At 42.8% G+C, this 19,627-nt stretch overlaps 2 protein-coding genes across 5 annotated transcripts in view; one reads left to right on the top strand and one right to left on the bottom strand.

The window, feature by feature from the left end:
* CACNA2D4 (calcium voltage-gated channel auxiliary subunit alpha2delta 4) overlaps nucleotides 1-19,627 on the bottom strand; it is a 414,350-nt gene that overhangs the window by 154,708 nt on the left and 240,015 nt on the right. The window lies entirely within an intron of this gene.
* LRTM2 (leucine rich repeats and transmembrane domains 2) overlaps nucleotides 1-19,627 on the top strand; it is a 107,078-nt gene that overhangs the window by 60,939 nt on the left and 26,512 nt on the right. For 2 of the 4 annotated variants that reach the window (XM_082255743.1, XM_082255744.1), the window contains exon 2: nucleotides 3,827-3,953. In XM_082255743.1, coding sequence (XP_082111869.1) covers nucleotides 3,827-3,953 — 127 coding nt within the window. Of the gene's footprint in view, nucleotides 1-3,823; nucleotides 3,954-19,627 lie in introns of all 4 variants that reach the window. The other 2 variants (XM_082255746.1, XM_082255745.1) reach the window with 1 other exon arrangement.

Raw genomic sequence — 19,627 nt, 5'->3', positions numbered from 1 at the left:
GTCTAGTTTTATTCTTATTTCTCCATATATCTGAAAATAATGGCTGTTTTCTACCTGAGATGAATGCATTTTAACTGGGAGACATAGATATGCCGCCTGTCATTTTCTCGCCCCATGACTGCCCCCGAATGCCGGCTGAGGGGGTATGTCTCACCACGACAGTAACTGCTGTGTGTATGCCATGTCTGATGCTGTGGGTTTATCGGGACTACAGGTGGTCCCATCACAAGGACAGCAACAGAAGCAGGGAATCACACAGTGGCGGCCGGTGTGTTGGGGGCGCAGGGGCGCCGCCCCCCCATCCATGTGTCCAGGCCCCCTAATCTACATGCAGGGGCGCCGGACGCATGGAGCTCAATGGGGCTTTTTTTTTTCCATCACCTGATTAGAGCCAGAGGCTCTAATAGGGTGATGAAAAGGGTTGTCCCAGGGCGCAGAGCAGTGCGCCCCGACCCCACCCATTGTGTGACAATAGCGAATGAAAATCCGCTATTGTCACACGGATCCTCCTCCTGGCCAATCAGGAAGGGCGTCCGATACTGCATTGAAAGGGGGCCCGCTGGTCTCTGTGCATTGAAAGGGGGCACGCTGGACTCTGTGCATTGAAAGGGGGCACGCTATACCTTAATTACTGAATGCCCCTTTCACACTTTGTGACCTCAAAGTCACGGAATTTTTACAGCGTTTTTTGCCGCAAAGCCTATTACATTTTTCTGTTTGCGCCCCCCCCCCCCCCGCCCAAATTTTGAGCAACAACCGCCACTGGAATCACCTTTGCAATAGATCCACCACACATGGGTACAAAGCTTTAAAAAATTATTTGTTCTATTTTGCGAGGTTGAGGGGCTGAAAATGCAGGCCAGAAAGATAGAGGCAATTTGGAAGTACAAGTCCAAGAGAGACTCCACAGTCATTTCTGTATTAACCACTGATGAAAGCCTAAGGCCCCTTCACACGGGATTTCTGATCATTTCCACCAGTCAAGTTTTTCAGGTGGACCTGATCAGATGCTCCATGCACCCCAATGGGGCAGCAGATGTCAGCGGTGACATGTCTGCTGACACTCACTGCTATCTGATTTGATCCTGCCCATGAGATCCAGACGGATGGAAACCCTAAACGGACAGGCGGTTCGTTATCATCTGATCTCCCATAGAGAAGAGCAGGATCTGACAGGTCCATCTCTGCAAAGTAAGCGGAGACGGACCTGTCATCTGCCTGCTCAGCACAAAACGGAGTCCGCCGGATGGAAAGCCCGTGTGAAAGGACCGTAAAGGACAAGTTTCCTCAGGACAAACCAACATACTCAGCATCACGCTACACACATGTGATCACTTACCGACTACGAGCTGTGGAAAGACTTTCACTGATAATATATTATTTTAGGAATGGAAGAAGGCATTGGTTTGTGAATGGAATTGCACTGTGTGCATTGTCTAGATATCAACTGGAACCCAGGTAGGCAGAATGTTTTTGGAGAATATTTTTTCTTTCTTCACTCATAAACATAAAGCAGATTTTCCTTTTAAATATTTATGAGGATTTTGGGTTCTGCCCAGCGATCTGAAGAATGTTCAGCAAGCTCCCGCACGCTGGCAGATACAGGGTAAACCGGAGGACTGCCACAATCTGCTTGCAGCCTGCCAGTCATCCGATAATCCCAGATTTGTGGTGCCAGCCATATTTTTATATTAGAGCATCTTGTGTGGGGATTGAGGACTTTCACAAAAAGCTGATGACATAACATCTTAAAGAGAACCTGTCAGCTCTATCGCAAGGGACAGCAGCACCTACTGAAGCAATAGGCTAACGCCAGAAGTCAGCTTCATCAATATACCTGTAGCCAGGACTGAACCGTTTCACCAAACTGAAAGAATTACGTCATACACTAGAATTTTCATTATAGCTTAAAAAGAATCTGGAAACTGATTAAAATGCCCCTAGAAATAGTTACGTATTTTCATGTTAAGTGCGGCATGCTAGTAATGTGTCACTTTCAGTTGATTAAATCACAGTACTCCCCCTGCCAATGCCTTAACCTACTTTTATTTCCAGAAAGACAGTGCCACCTTTGTGAAGGCATCACCCAGGGTCACCATCTACTTCCTGGGCTGAGATGCTGGCTCAGAAATGACAAAATTATGTAAATCCTAGGGCCGGTACAGTTCTTGTGTTCACAAATGTCTGACACAGATGAGCCCCTGCTGCAGCCTTTGTGACTTGCAACAAAGTACAATGCTGTTCATTCGGGAGAGGAGACTGAAGAAATACTTGTTCCTCTTTGCAGCAGACTAATGACATCTTCTCAGCCTAGGCAAGGTCACCAAATTTGAGCTTTCTTTTTAATGATAAAAGGTGACGCTTTTCTGAGAAATGACACGGCTGCTGTCTGTTTGGATATTTCAGAAATTCATGTAGACAAAGTTTCTGAAGGTTCCATAGTTAGGCACAGCTTCCCTTTACTCCAAACATGCTGCAATCCAATCAAAAGATTTTCCATTTAAACCAGAGTTAGGCCCCTTTCACACATGTCCGATCCTGTCCGTTCTGTTTTCTGCTCAGCGGGGGATCGATCCGCCGATCCCCCGCTAAACCGGCGGATGACAGCTCCGTCTCCACTCTGTGTGCGGAGACAGTGCTGTCAGATCCCCGCTGTCCTCTATTGGGCAATCGGATGAGAACGGACCGCCTGTCCGTTCTCATCCGATCCGCCAGACGGATGGAAAATAGATTTTCCATCTGTCCGGATTTGACGGATCGGATAGGAGGTCAGCGGACATGTCTCCGCTGACATCCGCTGCCCCATAGAGATACATGGGGCATCCGTTCAGATCCGCCTGAAAAACTGACAGGCGGATCTGAACGGTCCACATGTGTGAAAGGGGCCTAATTACTGTATGTTATAATAACCTCAATGTGGTGCCACTGTTTTTTTTTTGGACCACGTGTGATGAGCATTTTTTAGAAAAGCAGTCAGAAAAAGACAAATCAAAGGACTGCAGTTAAAAATGAAAGTGTCTAACTTAATAAAAAAAAAAAAAAGACAATTGTATATTTTAAAAAAAATGTATATTGTAGCTTTATGGGATGCAGTGGCTGCATTCATTTTTTTTTTTTTTTGCTCAGGTTGTCTTTTTCTTTATATTTTCCTGGTGATCCTGCCAGTAACACACTTTACAGTAACAAAACTCACTCACTGTACTGTATCTATGGAGGAGAAGCATGCTGGAAGCATCCAAGGAGAAGGCTACTCTCCTTATCTGGACTACAAACACCCCCACCTCCAATACATAGAGGGGAGGTGTTTGTAGGTGACAGAAGAAAGCTGTGAATATTAATCACATTTTTTTAAGATTTCAGTTCAGTGCACAGGAAGATAAAACGACATTGGATTTCTGGCAGGATCAACTTCTATTGTTCTGTACTTAGCCTGAAAAAAAAAGAAAACTAAAGCAGCCACCACATCCAAAGACTTGTAAGCAGTAATATATTCTATTTTTGTTCTTGGGTTTAGATATCCTCGAAAGTCAAATAAATATTGTAAATAAAAAACTGCACAGCTGTCGATATGTTGGCCCCTGTAACCCAATCCAATAAAGCAGACATAGAACAAAAGTGCAGCATCGGAAACATTGCATGTAATGTACACGCAAAGTGCAATCCAAGTACAAAGCACCAGAAATGTGACACTGACCGAGTGAGATCCAATAAATGGCGTGCAGAGGGTGGAGCAGACAGGAGAACGGGGTTGGGTTGTGTACACACTGACAGTTCCTCGTGTTGTGTCCCCATACACTGACTGTGTTCATTGCTTTTATCCCAGCAGACTCCAGTCAGCAGTGTCCACTGCAGACTAACCAATGTAAAGTGGAGATACCCAGCGATCAGAGTGCGTGACAGCAGGATGCGGGAGCCAAGCTGGCGCTTCTCCTCTGGATGGGCGCAAGGACCCCGTAAGTAAAAGAATATTTGCAATCTCACAGTCGTTACATTGTTTCTTGTTACTCCCACAGTTTGTTTTAGTTCTTGCTAGGGAAGACGGAATCGGGTAAAACAAGTTCATCACTTTTTATGATATTCCTAAATATTTCAGTGTTGTTTCAATTGCTCCCTACAGCACCGAACAATTGTCAGCAGATCGAAAAGTTCTTTAAAATCATTTTAAAATTGGCTCATCAGCAGTTGCTGGTACTTTCTGCAGGTGTTCATGCTGAGTATGTGCCTCTTGTCTGAGTACAATGCAATTTAGAACAATCACAAGCATAAATAGGCATTCCACCAATGCTAGTTTAGTGCTTAATAGATGCTGGAGAGTTAACGAGTTTCTGGGTCTGCACACCTGCCACAGCGGTTATGAGGGTTCCCACTTCCCTGCACATCTACTGTACCCATTAGGAGGGGCTCCCACCATTCTTGTGCTGATTTCTTAGGTCTGCACACCTACTCTGCCCACTATGAGGGGCTCTCACCATCCTTGTGTTTAGTTCCTGGGTCTTCACACTACTGTGTTCAGTATGAGGGGCTCTCACCATCCCTGTGCTGAGCTCCTGGGTCTGCACACTACTGTGCCCACTATGAGGGGCTATCACCATCCCTGTGCTGAGCTCCTGGGTCTGCACACTACGAGGGGCTCTCACCATCCCTGTGCTGAGTTCTCAGGTCTGCACACCTACTCTGCCCACTATGAGGGGCTCTCACCATCCTTGTGTTTAGTTCCTGGGTCTTCACACTACTGTGTTCAGTATGAGGGGCTCTCACCATCCCTGTGCTGAGCTCCTGGGTCTGCACACTACTGTGCCCACTATGAGGGGCTATCACCATCCCTGTGCTGAGCTCCTGGGTCTGCACACTACGAGGGGCTCTCACCATCCCTGTGCTGAGCTCCTGGGTCTGCACACTACTGTGCCCACTATGAGGGGCTCTCACCATCCCCGGGCTGAGCTCCTGGGTCTGCACACTACTGTGCCAACTATGAGGGGCTCTCATCATCCCTGTGCTGATCTCTTAGGTCTGCACACTACTGTGCCCACTATGAGGGGCTCCCACATTCTCTGCAGGTCTGTACCCCTTTTGTCACATTATGAGGGGTTCATGGAATTTCTGGCTCTGCACATCTGCCACTTGGGAGGTTCCCACCATCCCTACTGCATTCTGTAAGTCTACATTCCATTAATGGACAATTCCATTCTGAAAGTGGGTTTATTTCACTACTTGTCGACCAGCCGCCGTACTTATACTATGGCAGCCCAGCTCTGTCCTGTGAAACAACGCACCTGTACGTCACTTCATGAGACAGCTATTGGGGGCATGTGTGTGCACGCATCGATTGGCACAGGCGGGGCCAATCAGCAGGTCCAGCGGACGCGATGTCTGCTGGCCACCCACAATTGCTCCCCATGGAGACAGAACAGCAGTCTGCTGATGTAAACATGGCACACCGCTGTTCTGTCAGTGATGAACACAGGGATCCTGTTTTCCTCCTATTTAGGAACACAGGTCTCTGGGTTCATCCAGCAAGTCCATCTCCCACACAGTTAGAAAGCACCCCCTAGGGACACATTTAACCCTTTGATGCCTCTGGTGTTAACTCTTTTCCTGCCAGTGTCATTAGTATGGTAACTGTGCATATTTTTAGAACTGATTACTGTAGTAATGTCACTGGTCCCCCCCAAAAGTGTCAAAAATGTCAGTTAGGAGTCAGATCTGTCCACCACAATGTCGCAGTCCCGCTAAAAATCACTAAACGCCGCCATTACTAGTAAAAAACCTTCCCCTTAGTTTGTAGATTGTCCGCCGCAATGCTGCAGTCCTGCTAAAAATGGCTGATCGCCGCCATTACTAGTATAAAATCTTTTCCCTAGTTTGTAGACACAATACCTTTTGCGCAAACCAATCAATATACACCTATTGGGATTTTTTTTTTTTACCAAAATATGTGGCAGAATACATATTGGCCTAAAATGATGAAAAAAATAGATTTTTACTTTTTTTTTTATTGGGAATGTTTTATAGCAGAAAGTAAAAAATATTGGTTTTTTTTTGTCAAAGTTTTTTTTTATAGCGGAAAAAAATAAAAATCGCACAAATTATCAAATACCACTAAAAGAAAGCCCTATTAGTGGGAAAAAAAGGACATCAATTTTTTTTGGTTGCAGCGTCGCACGACCACGCAACTGTCAGTTAAATTAACACAGTGCTGTATCGCAAAAAATGGCCTGATCATCAACGGAGTAAAACCTTCCGGTCCAGTGGTACCCAAACCATTTCTGTGCCATGTCTGAGTCAAGTAGTGGACCTAAGCTGATTTACACACCAATAATCTTGCTGTTATTGGTGTCCGCAGCCTGGAAACTGCCCACCTCTCTCCTTTGTCATGAGATACAATGTAGCATTTTCAGAAGGAGATTAACAACTACGGGTCTACAGCTGCACATTTCTTTAAAGCGGAGTTCCACCCTGGGAATACTTTTTTTAATAAAAATACCCCCGGGACAGTCAGGGCTAGTACATTCCACAATGGCTAGCCTCTGATCTGTCCCGGGTTGCACTTACCTTTTAGGAGAAATACTTACCTTGAAAAAGGATTGTCCAGCGCTGCCATCTCAGGTGTGGGCAGCTTGAAGCCAGCGCGATCCTCTTCTGCGTCCTCTTCCGTCTTCTTCGGTCCCACGATGCACTGCACCAGCCCCGCCGTCACTTCCGGTGCGCGCGCGCGTCATCCCTCCACAGCTTCTGGGCATGCCCAGAAGCTGTTTAGAAGGGAACGCGCGTGCCCCAGAACTGACGTCGGGGTCGGTGCAGGCGCAATGATTCCTGGGAGCGATGACGTTCAGCTCCCAGGAATCATTGCAAAGCCAGGAAGTGACGACGGGCTGTGGTCGCCGAGGGGAGGAAGAAGGAAGTAAGGTAAGTATATTTTCTTCTATACGAGGTAAGTAAAAAAAAAAAAAAAAATGCGATTATCCATATGTTTTTCAGGTGACCCGGAGCGAGAAGATGGAGGTAAGTATACATTTAGGGTGGAACTCCACTTTAAGAAAGATTTACTTTCAAGCCAAAATGAACTTTCAGTTTAAAATCAGCTAAATACATTATAAGTCCATAAAAACAAAAATGTATACAATAGCCTTACAGTTAGTTTCCTTTAGAACGCAGCCACATCGGGAGTCGAAAAGCCTGTCCCCTGCCAGCACGCTGCAGAGAAGGACCCTTGCCATCTGTATGAAACCAGTAATCTCTCTGACACTCCCCCAAACAGTCAAACCTGTATAGCTCTGCAATTGGGAAAACTTATTTCCCTGCCGATTGGAAAACTCTAGCTCTGACTCAGCAGGGGGTGTATCAGACCTTTGCAGAAAGACCGCTGCTTCCACCCAGAGAGCAAGGTTCCTTCTCTGCAGCATGCTGGCTTCTCTACATATTCTGTAGCTGCTTTCCAAATACATTGCATACATTTTATTTTGATGAACCTGGAATGTAGTTAGTTGATTTAAACTGAAAGCTAATTTGGGCTTTAACTGAAAACCTATGGCTTGGGGTATTATGCTATTACCGAGACTGAGGCATCCTTATTATTTAAGTAACGGTATGTCTGTTCATTCCCTCTCCGCCAGTTAATTACAGCTGAGAAACAGATTAATCTTCTCCAGTGTTACTTTCATCTTTCCTAATAATGGTTCATATTATTTTGCAACTTATTTGTAGCCAGTTAAGCATGAAAACATCCTACAAACAACAACATAAATACTCAATTTAAAAGAGAAATGTGTCATGCACTGTTCACTTTAAAGAGAAATATTTAAGAACTTGTTATTCTGGTGCAACAAGGCATTAAAGAGAGAAGGGGATGTCCACCAACTTCAGATACACCCAATTTTTAAGGTAACTACTAACAGAAAAAGAAGCAATTCGGGTGAGTCTGTTTTTTAGTTCAATGATCAAACTAAATATTTGCAGCAAGATTTTTTTTTTTATTTAATCTGCCTTTAACCACTTTCAGACCGGAGGATTTTCCCCTCTTAATGACCAGGCCCTGTTTTGTCATTTGGCACTGCGTTATTTTAAGGAACAATTGCGCAATAGTGTGACGTTGTACCAAAATAAAATTGATGTCCTTTTTTTCTCACAAATAGAGCTTTCTTTTGGTGGTATTTGATCACCTGTGCGATTTTTATTTTTTGCGCTATAAACAAAAAAAAGAGCGACAATTTTGAAAGAAAAAAAAAAACTATATTTTTCACATTCTGCTATATAACATTCCCCCCCCCCCCCCCCCCCAAAAAAAAAAAAAAATTAAATCAAATTTTTTTAACATTTTAGGGCAATTTGTTTTCTGCTACATATTTTTGGTAAAAAAAAAAAATTGCAATAAGCGTATTTTTATTGATTTACGCAAAAGTTATCGTGTTTACTAACTACGGGAACGATTTATTGGTTTTTTTTTTTTACTTGTAATGGCGGCGATCTGCGATTTTTTGCGGGACTGCGACATTGCGGCGGATAGATCGGACCCCTAACTGACATTTTTGACACTTTTGGGGGTACCAGTGACATTAATACAGTAATCAGTGCTAAAAATATGCACTGTTAATGTAATAATGACACTTTTTGTAAAGCCCGTAGCGTGTGCAACACACTCAAAAGACTCCACCCGGTGCATAAAAAAGTGCACACACACAAGGTGAGAACACAAAAAAGCACAGGGTGTGCGAAATCGTATGGTCTTCCCTCCGAAGAGGTAGGACCCGAAACCTCGATCCCCCGGGGCGCAAGACTCCTGACAGGCATTTAAGGTACTTGTGGTCAGTCGGCCGAAACCAAACTGACCCCGTTCTTCAGGGGGACTGCTGAAACAGCCCACCCCAAGTACTAAGTGGAGCTCCCACGAAGGGAGACCCCATGAGAGAGGGCGAACTAAGCCAAAAGGCCATATCCACCCCCTCCCAAGACTCAAGGCTGGGCCCGAGGACCCACACACTCCAGTCGTGCAAATAAAGAAAACAAAGGTGACAGTGCAGGTGACGGATTCCAAAGAAAAAGACAAACAAAACAAAGAAGTGGGGAAGGGGAAGTGGGGAAAGTGCAATGGTGCCATGTGAGGAACCAAGGCAGGCCTTCCAGCCGGAATAAAAAATTCCTCTGGTGCAAGCCAAAAGGCCTGTCCCAAGAGGCAGGTGCGAAAAAGGTGTGCATAGTGCAGTGACCAAGGTGCCGAAAAAACTCACAGCGAGCTGCCCCTCACCAGTGAGAAATTAAGGCATCCCTGGGCTGCCACCCCAGGGGCACTTACACTACGGGCTTTTTCAATCTCAGCCCCCGGCCAGACCGAGTGTAGCCTATCCCCACCAACAGACATCAGAACCTGGACAGCTTAGAGAGAGCTTACCTACCACTGGGGACAGGCCTTTTGCAAGGCCAGATCAAAACCCAGGAGAGAAAGCCCTCCCCTCGCCATCCTGTTCCTCAGCCCATTACATCCAGGAGCAGTTCCACCGGCCACCCAGTCAGACCGGCTTTCCTGCCCCCTTCAAACTGGTTAGGACAGTTCAACCCATTCGAATCAGAAGGCGGCGGGCCCCACATGCTTTCCCAGATGACCTACTCCCCATACCTCAATACTCTGAGCGCTCCGGGTTTCGGTCATACTGGTACTAGCTAAGGCCCATACCAACTGATAAGAACAGATACTACACTTGATCTTAGCCAAAAGGCCGAGAAGCGATAATAATGACACTGGCAGGGAAGGGGTTAACAGTATACTGTAGGTGATTAAGTGGTTAAATGTAAGCCTAGGGGAGTAATTCTAACCGTGGGGGGGTTGGGCTTGTTAAATGATCACAGAGACATGCGACTCTATATAGCAGGATCGCATGGTCTCTATGATCATTGCAGGCAGAAGGACGGGAGGCTGTATTTACATCAGCCGTCCATCCTTCTCTGTCAGCGGGGAGAGATCGAGAGTGTCAGACGGCAATCAGAGCTGTCTGACACACGTGCCAGCTTCCCCGCTGACGATCGGGGGCGGGAGCGCGCCCGCCCCCTAGCTCCTCCCAGGCAAGATATGTGACTCTGTCTGGGAGAGCCACTCTGCCGACGTATATATAAAGTATACAGTCGGCAAGTGGTTACTTAGGTAAATTTATCTGGCAAATTGTCAGATGCCCTTAAACATTAAAAAAAGAACCACTTTTCCAGATTAATAATGTTAACATTTAAACGCTAACTAAAAAGAGCTCTATTTACAATCTTCTTAGAAGGAATTGGTAAAAAATAATGGAAGAGCTGCAATAATTTGCTTTCACCAAAAACATGCAGGTATGGGATCATTTGAATCCTGATCACAGGACCAAAAGATACTATAAATATAAATGTAATTATAAAATTAAATATTAATTTTCACAAAGTCTGCAACTCCAGTTTTTATGATGGCAATTTGCATATACTCCAGAATGTTATGAAGAGTGATCAGATAAATTGCAATTAATTGCAATTAATTGCAAAGTTCCTCTTTGTCATAAAAATGAACTTAATCCCATAAAAACTCCAAAGACATGCTGGTAGGTTAATTGGATCCTGTATAAAAAAAAACATTGGCCCTACTGTGTATGAATGTGAGTTAGGGACCTTAGATTGTAAGCTCCTTGAGGGCAGGGACTGATGTGAATGTGCAATGTATATGTAAAGCGCTGCGTAAATTGACAGCGCTATATAAGTACCTGAAATAAATAAAATAAATAAAAAAACATTTCTGCTGCATTTGTGAAGAAGGCTTCAGGGCGCCCAAGAAGGTCCAGCAAGCTCCAGGACCATCTCCTACAGCTGATTTAGCTGTGGGATCGGGGGATCGGGGCACCACCAGTGCAGAGCTTGCTCGGGAATGGCAGCAGGCAGGTATTAGGGATCGACCGATTATCGGCAAGGCCGATATATCGAGGGCCGACATTGACTTTTGCCGATATATCTGTATCAGCCCCCGAACTGGCCGATATTGCCGATATTCCAAATATTCCAAATATTCCAAATATTGCATTTACAAATGTTATTGAATATGCCACTCACATATGTACAAATTAAAGATATAAGCAATGATGTGATGTCATGACATCACTTCCTGGTACTGGCACCAGATTTAAAAAAAAAAAAAACGACAGCATTCAAAACAGCCAAACTTGGCGTTTTGAATGCTTTTAAGTGCAGAGGAGGGGTTCGGGGTCTTTTAGACCCCCAGATCCCACCACAAAAGAGTACCTGTCAAGTAAAAAAAATAAATAAATGTTTTAAATGTATGAAAATATTGGCCAATATCGGCCGATACTGATATGGAATGGCCAAAATATCGGTATCGGCAACGAAAAACCGATATCGGTCGACCGCATCTGCACGCACAGTGAGGCGAATACTTTTGGAGGATGGCCTGGTGTCAAGAATGGCAGCAAAGAAGCCATTTCTCTCCAGGAAAAAACATCAGAGATAGACTGATGTTCTTCACAAGATACAGGGATGTGACTGCTAAGGACTGGGGTAAAGTCATTTTCTCTGACGAATCCCCTTTCCGATTGTTTTGGGTATCCAGGAAAAAACCTTGTCTGGAGAAGAAAAGGTGAGCGCTACCATCAGTCCTGTGTCATGCCAACAGTAAAGCCTCCTGAGACCATTCATGTGTGGGGTTGCTTCTCAGGGAAGGGTGTGGTCTTACTCACATATTTGCCTAAGAACACAGCCATGACTAAATAATGGTACAAAAACATCCTCCAGGAACAACTTCTCCCAACCATCCAAGAAGAGTTTGGTGGGGAACAATGCCTTTTCCAGTATGATGGAGGCATAAGGCAAAAGTGATAACTAAGTGGCTTGGGGAACAAAACAAACATTTTGGGTCCATGGCCTGGAAAGTCCCGCTACCCTAATCCCATTAAAGAGGTTGTACACTCGTTCAAAAAAATTTTTTTTTACTTACAACCTGCAAGAGAAAGACATAATGAGCTAGTATGCATCGCATACTAGCTCATTATGAAATACTTACCTTAGAACGAGCCCCCGCCGTGCCGCTCTCTTACCTGTATGACGAGCGACATGTTCAGTCGCCCGTCTTCCGGGATCGCGGCATCCGGCCATCTGATTGGCCGGAGCCGCGGTGACGTCACTCCCGCGCACGCGCGCGGGAGCCGACGGTCACGGCACGGGGCTCTGAAGGAACGGCACGATCAGCCGTTCCTTCAGAGCGCATGCGCCAGTGACGTCACTGGCTGCATTAAAGGTAAATATCTCCTAAACCGTACATGTTTAGGAGATATTTACAGTACCTATAGGTAAGCCTTATCATAGGCTTACCTATAGGTACAACTTCCTGAGGAGGGTTTACTTCCTCTTTAAGAACTTGTGGTCAATCCTCAAGAGGCGGGTGAATAAAAAAAAAACACAAATTCTGACAAACTCCAAGCATTTATTATGCAAGAATGGGCTGCCATCAGTCAGGATGTGGCACAGAAGTTGATTGACAGCATAACAGGGCAAATTGCAGAGGTCTCAAAAAAGAAGGGTCAACATTGCAAATATTGACTCTTTGCATAAACTTGGATTGTTTTCCTTGCTTGCAAAAAGCTTTTGACTGAAGGGCTAGATTTTTGGCTATGTAACCACAGGGAGCCTGGAGCAGTATGTTCTCCAGGAAATGTATTTATGCTCCCGTGATAAATATTTTTATCCACCTGAGCAAGACTATTAACACTGCCTTAGGGCTCTTTCACACGGGCGCTCCGTATGTCCGTATTTTATCCCATTTTTTTGCAGATGAAAAACGGACATAATGCATGGCAATGGGATTGCGGATGTCAGCGGATGACCATCCGCTGACATCCGATTTGCGTCCTTTCAGTTCTGTTTAGTTTTTTGGAATGGAACAGAACCCTATTTTTCTTCCGTTTAAAAAACGGAAAGGACGCAAAATCGGATGTCAGCGGTGTCATCCGCTGACATCCGCAATCCCCATAGACATACATTATGTCCGTATATCATCCGCAAACGGATGGAATGATATGCGGACATACGGAGCGTGAAAAAAAAAAAAAAGTGCCGCAGCGGAATAAAAAATCGGAGCGGCCGTGTGAAAGAACCCTTAAAGTAATTGTAAAGGAAATTAAAAAAAAACAAAAAAAAAATAACAAACATGTCTATACATACCTGCTCTGTGCAGCTGCATACCTCCTCTTCTCGGATCCCCTGCTGGAGCTCCTGGACCCTCCGCTTTGTCCAGTGCCCCCATGGCAAGCCGTTTGGTCCTGCCCCCTGCTCCCTCGTCATTGGCTTTTATTGACAGCAGCAGGAGCCATTGGTGTCTTAGCAAAGCCAGCGAGACCAGGAAGTGAGGTGAGAGAAGAGTTGCAGACGTGCACAGCTCTGGATCAAATGAGGGCTCAGGTAAGTGAAAGGGAGTAGTGAGGGGGGATGTTAATGTCTAAACATTTTTTACCTTAATGCAAGGAATGCATTAGGGTAAAAAATGTTTCGTCTTTAGAACCACTTTAATCCAGCAACCAAGAAGAGGTCCACAATAGAAGCAGTACATACTGAAGAAAATAACCACTGGCTGTTAATGTGACATAACCTGAGGCTCCTAAATAACTAGAAATGTACTAAACAGCTTGATAATTCCCAAGTTTAAATTCTCCAGAATCACCTAATGTGAATCAGCTGGGTGCAAAGGAAGAGGAGAATTATGGGTGGATATTGTGAATCATAGAATATTTACTAAAATTGAGACATCTTAAAGAGTAACTGCAAGGCTCGCAGCCTCTTGTCACAAGACGCCATAGCGTCAAACATTCAGTGCAATTGGTCAAGGATACCCTCCCATTTCTCATTTTCTATTCACCCTCTCATTTAACTTGGGTGAATGTTTAAGCAGAATATATAGAAAGCTATGATTAAAACATAATGAATTGGGCAAACAATACTTCTCCCTAATAGCTCTTAACCTCCCTGGCGGTATGATTCTTTTGGATTTAAGGTGCTGAAAGCAGTACCATAATTTTGCATGTAATTCTTGTGAATGAGCAGCCCAAACCAACTGTATACATTTATTATATATATATATATATTATATATATATATATATATATATATATATATATGTATGTATACATATATTATGTATACATATATTATTTATATATATATATATATATATATATATATATATATATATATAATGTATACGGTTGGTTTGGGCTGCTCATTCACAAGAATTACGTATATATATATATATATATATATATATATACATATACGTGTATATATATATATATATATATATATATTTTATATATATATATATATGTATGTATATATACTGTATATATATATGTATATATATTGTATATATATATATATATATATATGTGTGTATATATATATATATATATATATATATATATATATATATATATATATATACATATATTTACATAAAAAGTACAGTAAAACTGCAGAAAAGGGCACTGGGGGGCAATGTAATGTGAATTTTTTTTATTTTGAATGGTATCAGTGTGTTTGGTGTGTTTTACATTTGAATTTGCCGCCGGTTCCACCCCCCGGCGGACGTCACGTCGCCGGAGACGGAAGCCGGGGCTCGCAGACGATCGGGAGGAAGCTCCGCCGCCGCATACCGCCCGCATTCTTCGCTGGATCCCGGAGAAAAGGTAAGTAAAACCTCTACCAGGATCCAGCGATCTTCCTAGCGGTACCCCGAGGGGTTACCGCTTTTGGCTCTAAAATCTAACCCCGAGTCACGCTCGGGAATACCGCTAGGAAGGTTAAACTGGCACACAGAAATCAGCAGTGACAGCAGTGACATGCTGTGCATTAACTATTTTAACAAAAAAGTGCTTCTGTAATCATCTACCTGATAAACCCTTATGGATCCCTGATGAAGTCCTAATGATGAAATGTGTTGGCCAAGGAAATTAGTGGCAATATGTCTTAAAATATGCTATATTGCTATTACTATGTCCTAGATCAGTAAAGTTTTTTACATTTTTTTTATCACTTTGAGTGCCTCATTGGGGAGACCAATTAGGACAATCCAAAGAAGTAGGAATCCCTTATTTTTTCTGTCATAAAGGGGCAAATGCTGGCCTATTCGTGGTGGGGAACTGGAACTCAGAAGTAGTATATTTACCATAAACATTAGACATAAAGGTGGTAGTTCAGATATACTACAGGCTCACCAGATTCTTAAATCTTAACAATAGTGCTGACATTTAATGCAAAGTTTTGCAAATCTCACAAACCTGTATTTTAATCACAATACAAAATAGAAACATGTCAAATGTTTAAGCTGAGAAAATGTACAATTTTAAGAAAAAAAAAAAGATAATTTTGAAATTGATGGCAGCAACACATCTCAAAAAACGTGGGACATGTCTGCCATGGTATAGCTTCCCATCCTCTTTTAACAACACTCTGTAAATATCTGGGAACTGAGGAGGCAAGTTGCTGGAGGTTTGAGTGGCATAAGTTGTCCCATTCTTGCCTTATATAGAAATATAACTGATCAACAGTCCTGAGTTTTCTTTGTTGCATTTTTGTTTCAAAATGCACCAAGTAATTTTAGTTGGTGAAAGGTCTGGACTGCAGGCAGACCAGTTAAGCGCCCGGACTCTTCTACTACAAAGCCATGCTGTTGTCTTAGATGCAGTATGCGGTTTACCATTGTCCTGCTGACATTTGCAAGGCCTTCCCTAAAACAAAAGTTGTCTAGTTTGGAGAATATGCTGCTATATGCTGGAAATATCTTTCAGCATTGATGGTGTCTTTCCAGATGTGCAAGCTGCCCATTCCATATGGACTAATGCAACCCCATACCATCATAGATGCAGGCTTTTGAATAAGGCACAGAAAACAAGACTGAAGGTCCCTCTCCTCTTTAGTCCAGAGACAGCAGTGCCCATGGTTGCCAAAGAAAATGTTAAATGTTGGTTTGTCTGACCACAAAACAGTTTTCCACTTTGCAACAAACCATTTTAAATGAGCTTTGACCCGGAGAAGACGGCGGGGTTTCTGGATCATATTTAGATATGCCCTCTTCTTTGAAAGATTTTTAGATGGCACAGCGGACTGTGTTCACAGACAGTAATTTTTGGAGCCCATGCAGTTATGTCTATCACAGAATCATGCCTGTTTTTAATATGTTGCCGTCTAAGGGCCCAAAGATCACAGACATCCAATATTGCATTTTTGGCTATACATGCACTAAGACTGATAATCAGAAGTGGGGCTGGCATACCTCCCAACTTTTTGAGATGGAATTGAGGAACACCTATTAGCAAAAGTATGTAGGCATAGGACAAGTGCTTTTTTTTTTACTACTACTATTCCTTTTACTGGCTTTTCAAACTTTCAAATGCAGCAAATTAGATATTGGATAACAGGTTTAGCACTGGGAAACACTTTTTGAAGATAAGTAGTGCATTTTATATACAACCATATAGGTCCGACCAAAATGAAAGACAAATGTGGGGGAAAAGAGGGACAGAGGGACTTTGTTCCAAGTAAGGGACAGTCGCTAGAAATCTGGGACAGTTGGGAGCTATGGTCTGATGGCCTCTGCAATTGAACACCAGCAGGTTGTAGCCAAGGAATCTGAATGAGTTACTACATTGTCCACATGGCTCTTGCACTCCTGAAAGCAGCACTATACATAGGACACTCCACCTCTCTGGCCTTGGGTCTCATAGCAATTGTACAGATATGTGTAGTTATAATCATAGGTAAAACATAAAGATGTACAGTTAATCTATATCAGGGGTCTCTAAACTATGGCCCTCCAGTTCAGGAACTACAATTCCCATCATGCCTAGTCATGTCTGTGAATGTCAGAGCTTTACAATGCTTTATAGGACATGTAGTTCAGCAACAGCTGGAGGGCCGTAGTTTGGAGATCCCTGATCTACATAACATAGTAGCATGAGGCACATGGTTTCCTATTCCTATTTGTTCCTACTGAACTGACAAGCTGCAATATTGGCCAGGCTTTCATGTTTGTTGCCTCTATGGTACATATAACCAAGACACGCTACAGACAGGAACTGATCAGGCCAGCAAAATTTGCTCTGCGATTGATACAATGTTGTAACGGTTATTGGAATTGGTTTCCTCTCTGTATCTATCTCTCTCAAGTCAGATCCATTTATCAACGGCCCGGAGGGAAGACAAAGCGCAAAGAGAAACAGCCGATCGTTTATCTAATGAAAGATTCATACATCTCGCTGCAGACGCTTTAAAGCAAAATAGCGAATTCACAGCCAAGAATCTGGAAGCCTCTGTGTATAAAAGTAGCGCAACCTGTGGCCTCGGGGCTAGGCTGCCCATGCGATTCCAATCTCAGGCAACTGAGAGATTTAACTCATTGAAATCAACTGAGATTGATTAACATCACTTGTGATTAAAATGGCCTTTGTGATTTAGCCCTTAAGGGACTGTTGTGCTTTTAAAATGCATTAGCTCTTCTAACAGAGATTTGTCATGAGTATAAAATGGGGGGATTCCATTGCTGACCAGGCTAGTTGCCTGGCTGTGTGCTGATGCTAAAGAGATAATATTTTAAGATTTTCCATCAACCTGTATTTGTTGCATGCTTCAAGTCTGTAACTTAGAAACTTTGGATCCAGAGTAGACCCAGCCTGCTTGCAGTATTCACTAAACAGTGTAGAGGGCAACATGACCAGGACTGAGAACAAGGATGATTTCTTTCCTATAGACCTGTTGGTTTAATTCTGTAAGGCCTGGGGCCATACATTATAATTGCTGCACTGCACTTTTGTAATCACTATAGAAACAGATCACAAACATCTGCAACAAAGCAGCCTCTTCAGACGTTAAACTAAGCCCAGGCAGTCCCATCTGAGGGCAGGCAGCCAACTTTGGAAAGCAGAATGTAAATCTAAAGGGATCCCTGATGCCTTCTTTGTTCAAAGTTATTGCCTAGAGAAGACAATACATCATAGCATATGTATCAAGTGCAGTGCCAACAAATTTAAAGTGACAATTAAATCACAGTATTGATGATTCAACAACAAAGTCCCACAATGTCCAAGATAAATTTGTGCATGAATAGGAAAAGATGGGTGTAACAACTCCCCTGGGATATTTGGTGCTGATGTCACACCGCTGAGCGATTCCGGGATGCCAGTGGCCACCTATGTGAGTTTTTTACTTGTGTTTTTATTGTTCTATGTGTATATTACTTGAAATTAAACATACTACACTATGGAAAATCCATCTGGGCTCCTGGTGGGCTTTATTTATCCTTAGTGGGAGTTCACTTCAAGGTACCAGTGGAGATGCAACCTTGCCACGCTTACAGGAGGATTTCTATGTATGTTTAAAGGCATACATGCTGCTGCCAAGGCAGCCATTTTTCTGGAGTTTTCAGTTTACCTAAAGGTGGTGGACTGTTACTTGGACACAGTTTCCAATATTGCACCTGCACTTATTGGAGTATTCACACCAGTTTTTTCTTATTCATGGATTTATCATGGACATTGTGGGACTTTGTTGTTGAATCATCAGTACTGTGATTTAATTGTTACTTTAAATTTGTTGGCGCTGCACTTTATCCATAAGCTCATTTAAGGCCTCCTATACTGCCTTTGGTGCTAGCTGCCTCTTACTTTTCATTACTTTTATCGTTTAAGCACAGTGCAGATTTTTACATTTATTTAAATAAATCAGTGCAAACTGCAGACAAGCCAAATGTAAACGAAGATTTGGTAATACCAGGCCAGAAATCAGCTCTCAAAGTACAGAGAAAGAAAGAGTACAGCAAAGAAAGAGGTTATATTGGCAAGGAAGGCTTGTTATAATAGCTTTAAAAATATCAAAGGCCTCTTGCACATTGCTGCCAAAATAATGCAGTTTCAGGCATAAAGGAGGTTTTTATTTTTTACCGATCTAAATGCAGTCCATTGTTTTCAATGTGCCTGTACATATACAGTAGATCCATAAACATATGCTGTGTAAAGATAAGTAAAAAAATAATGCAGAAATCCGAAATGCTGGTCAGTATTTTTCATGTGTACATGCATATGCACGTAAAATGACAATTTGAAGAGGCTATAATTTATTCTACTTTTGTATGTGTGTATGTGTAAATACACCCGTAAATACAAGTAAAATAAACGCCTGAAATTTCAGCCAGGAATACAGATGTTCAAACATCAGTAGCGTGTGCGAGTACCCTTAACCACCTCAATACTGGGCACTTTCACCCCCTTCCAGCCCAGGCCAATTTTCAGCTTTCAGTGATGTTGCGCTTTAAATGAGAATTACTCAGTCAGGCAACACTATACCCATATGTCATTTTTATAATTTATTTTCACACAAATAGTGCTTTCTTTTTTTGGGATTTAATCATCACTGGGTTTTTTATTTTTTGAGCTACAAATGGAAAAAGACTGAAAATTGTGAAAAAAATGCGTTTTTCTTAGTTTCTGTTATTACATTTTGCAAATAGGTAATTTTTCTTCATAAATTTTGATCAAAATCTATACTGCTACATTTCTTTAGTAAAAAAACAAATCAGTGTATATTATTAGGTCTGTGTGAAAGTTATAGAGTCTACAAGCTATGG

Source organism: Pelophylax lessonae, assembly GCF_965119305.1.
Source record: "Pelophylax lessonae genome assembly, chromosome: 4".
In the NCBI taxonomy this organism is placed as follows: domain Eukaryota; kingdom Metazoa; phylum Chordata; class Amphibia; order Anura; family Ranidae; genus Pelophylax; species Pelophylax lessonae.
This window is presented reverse-complemented; position numbering and strand designations above follow the sequence as displayed.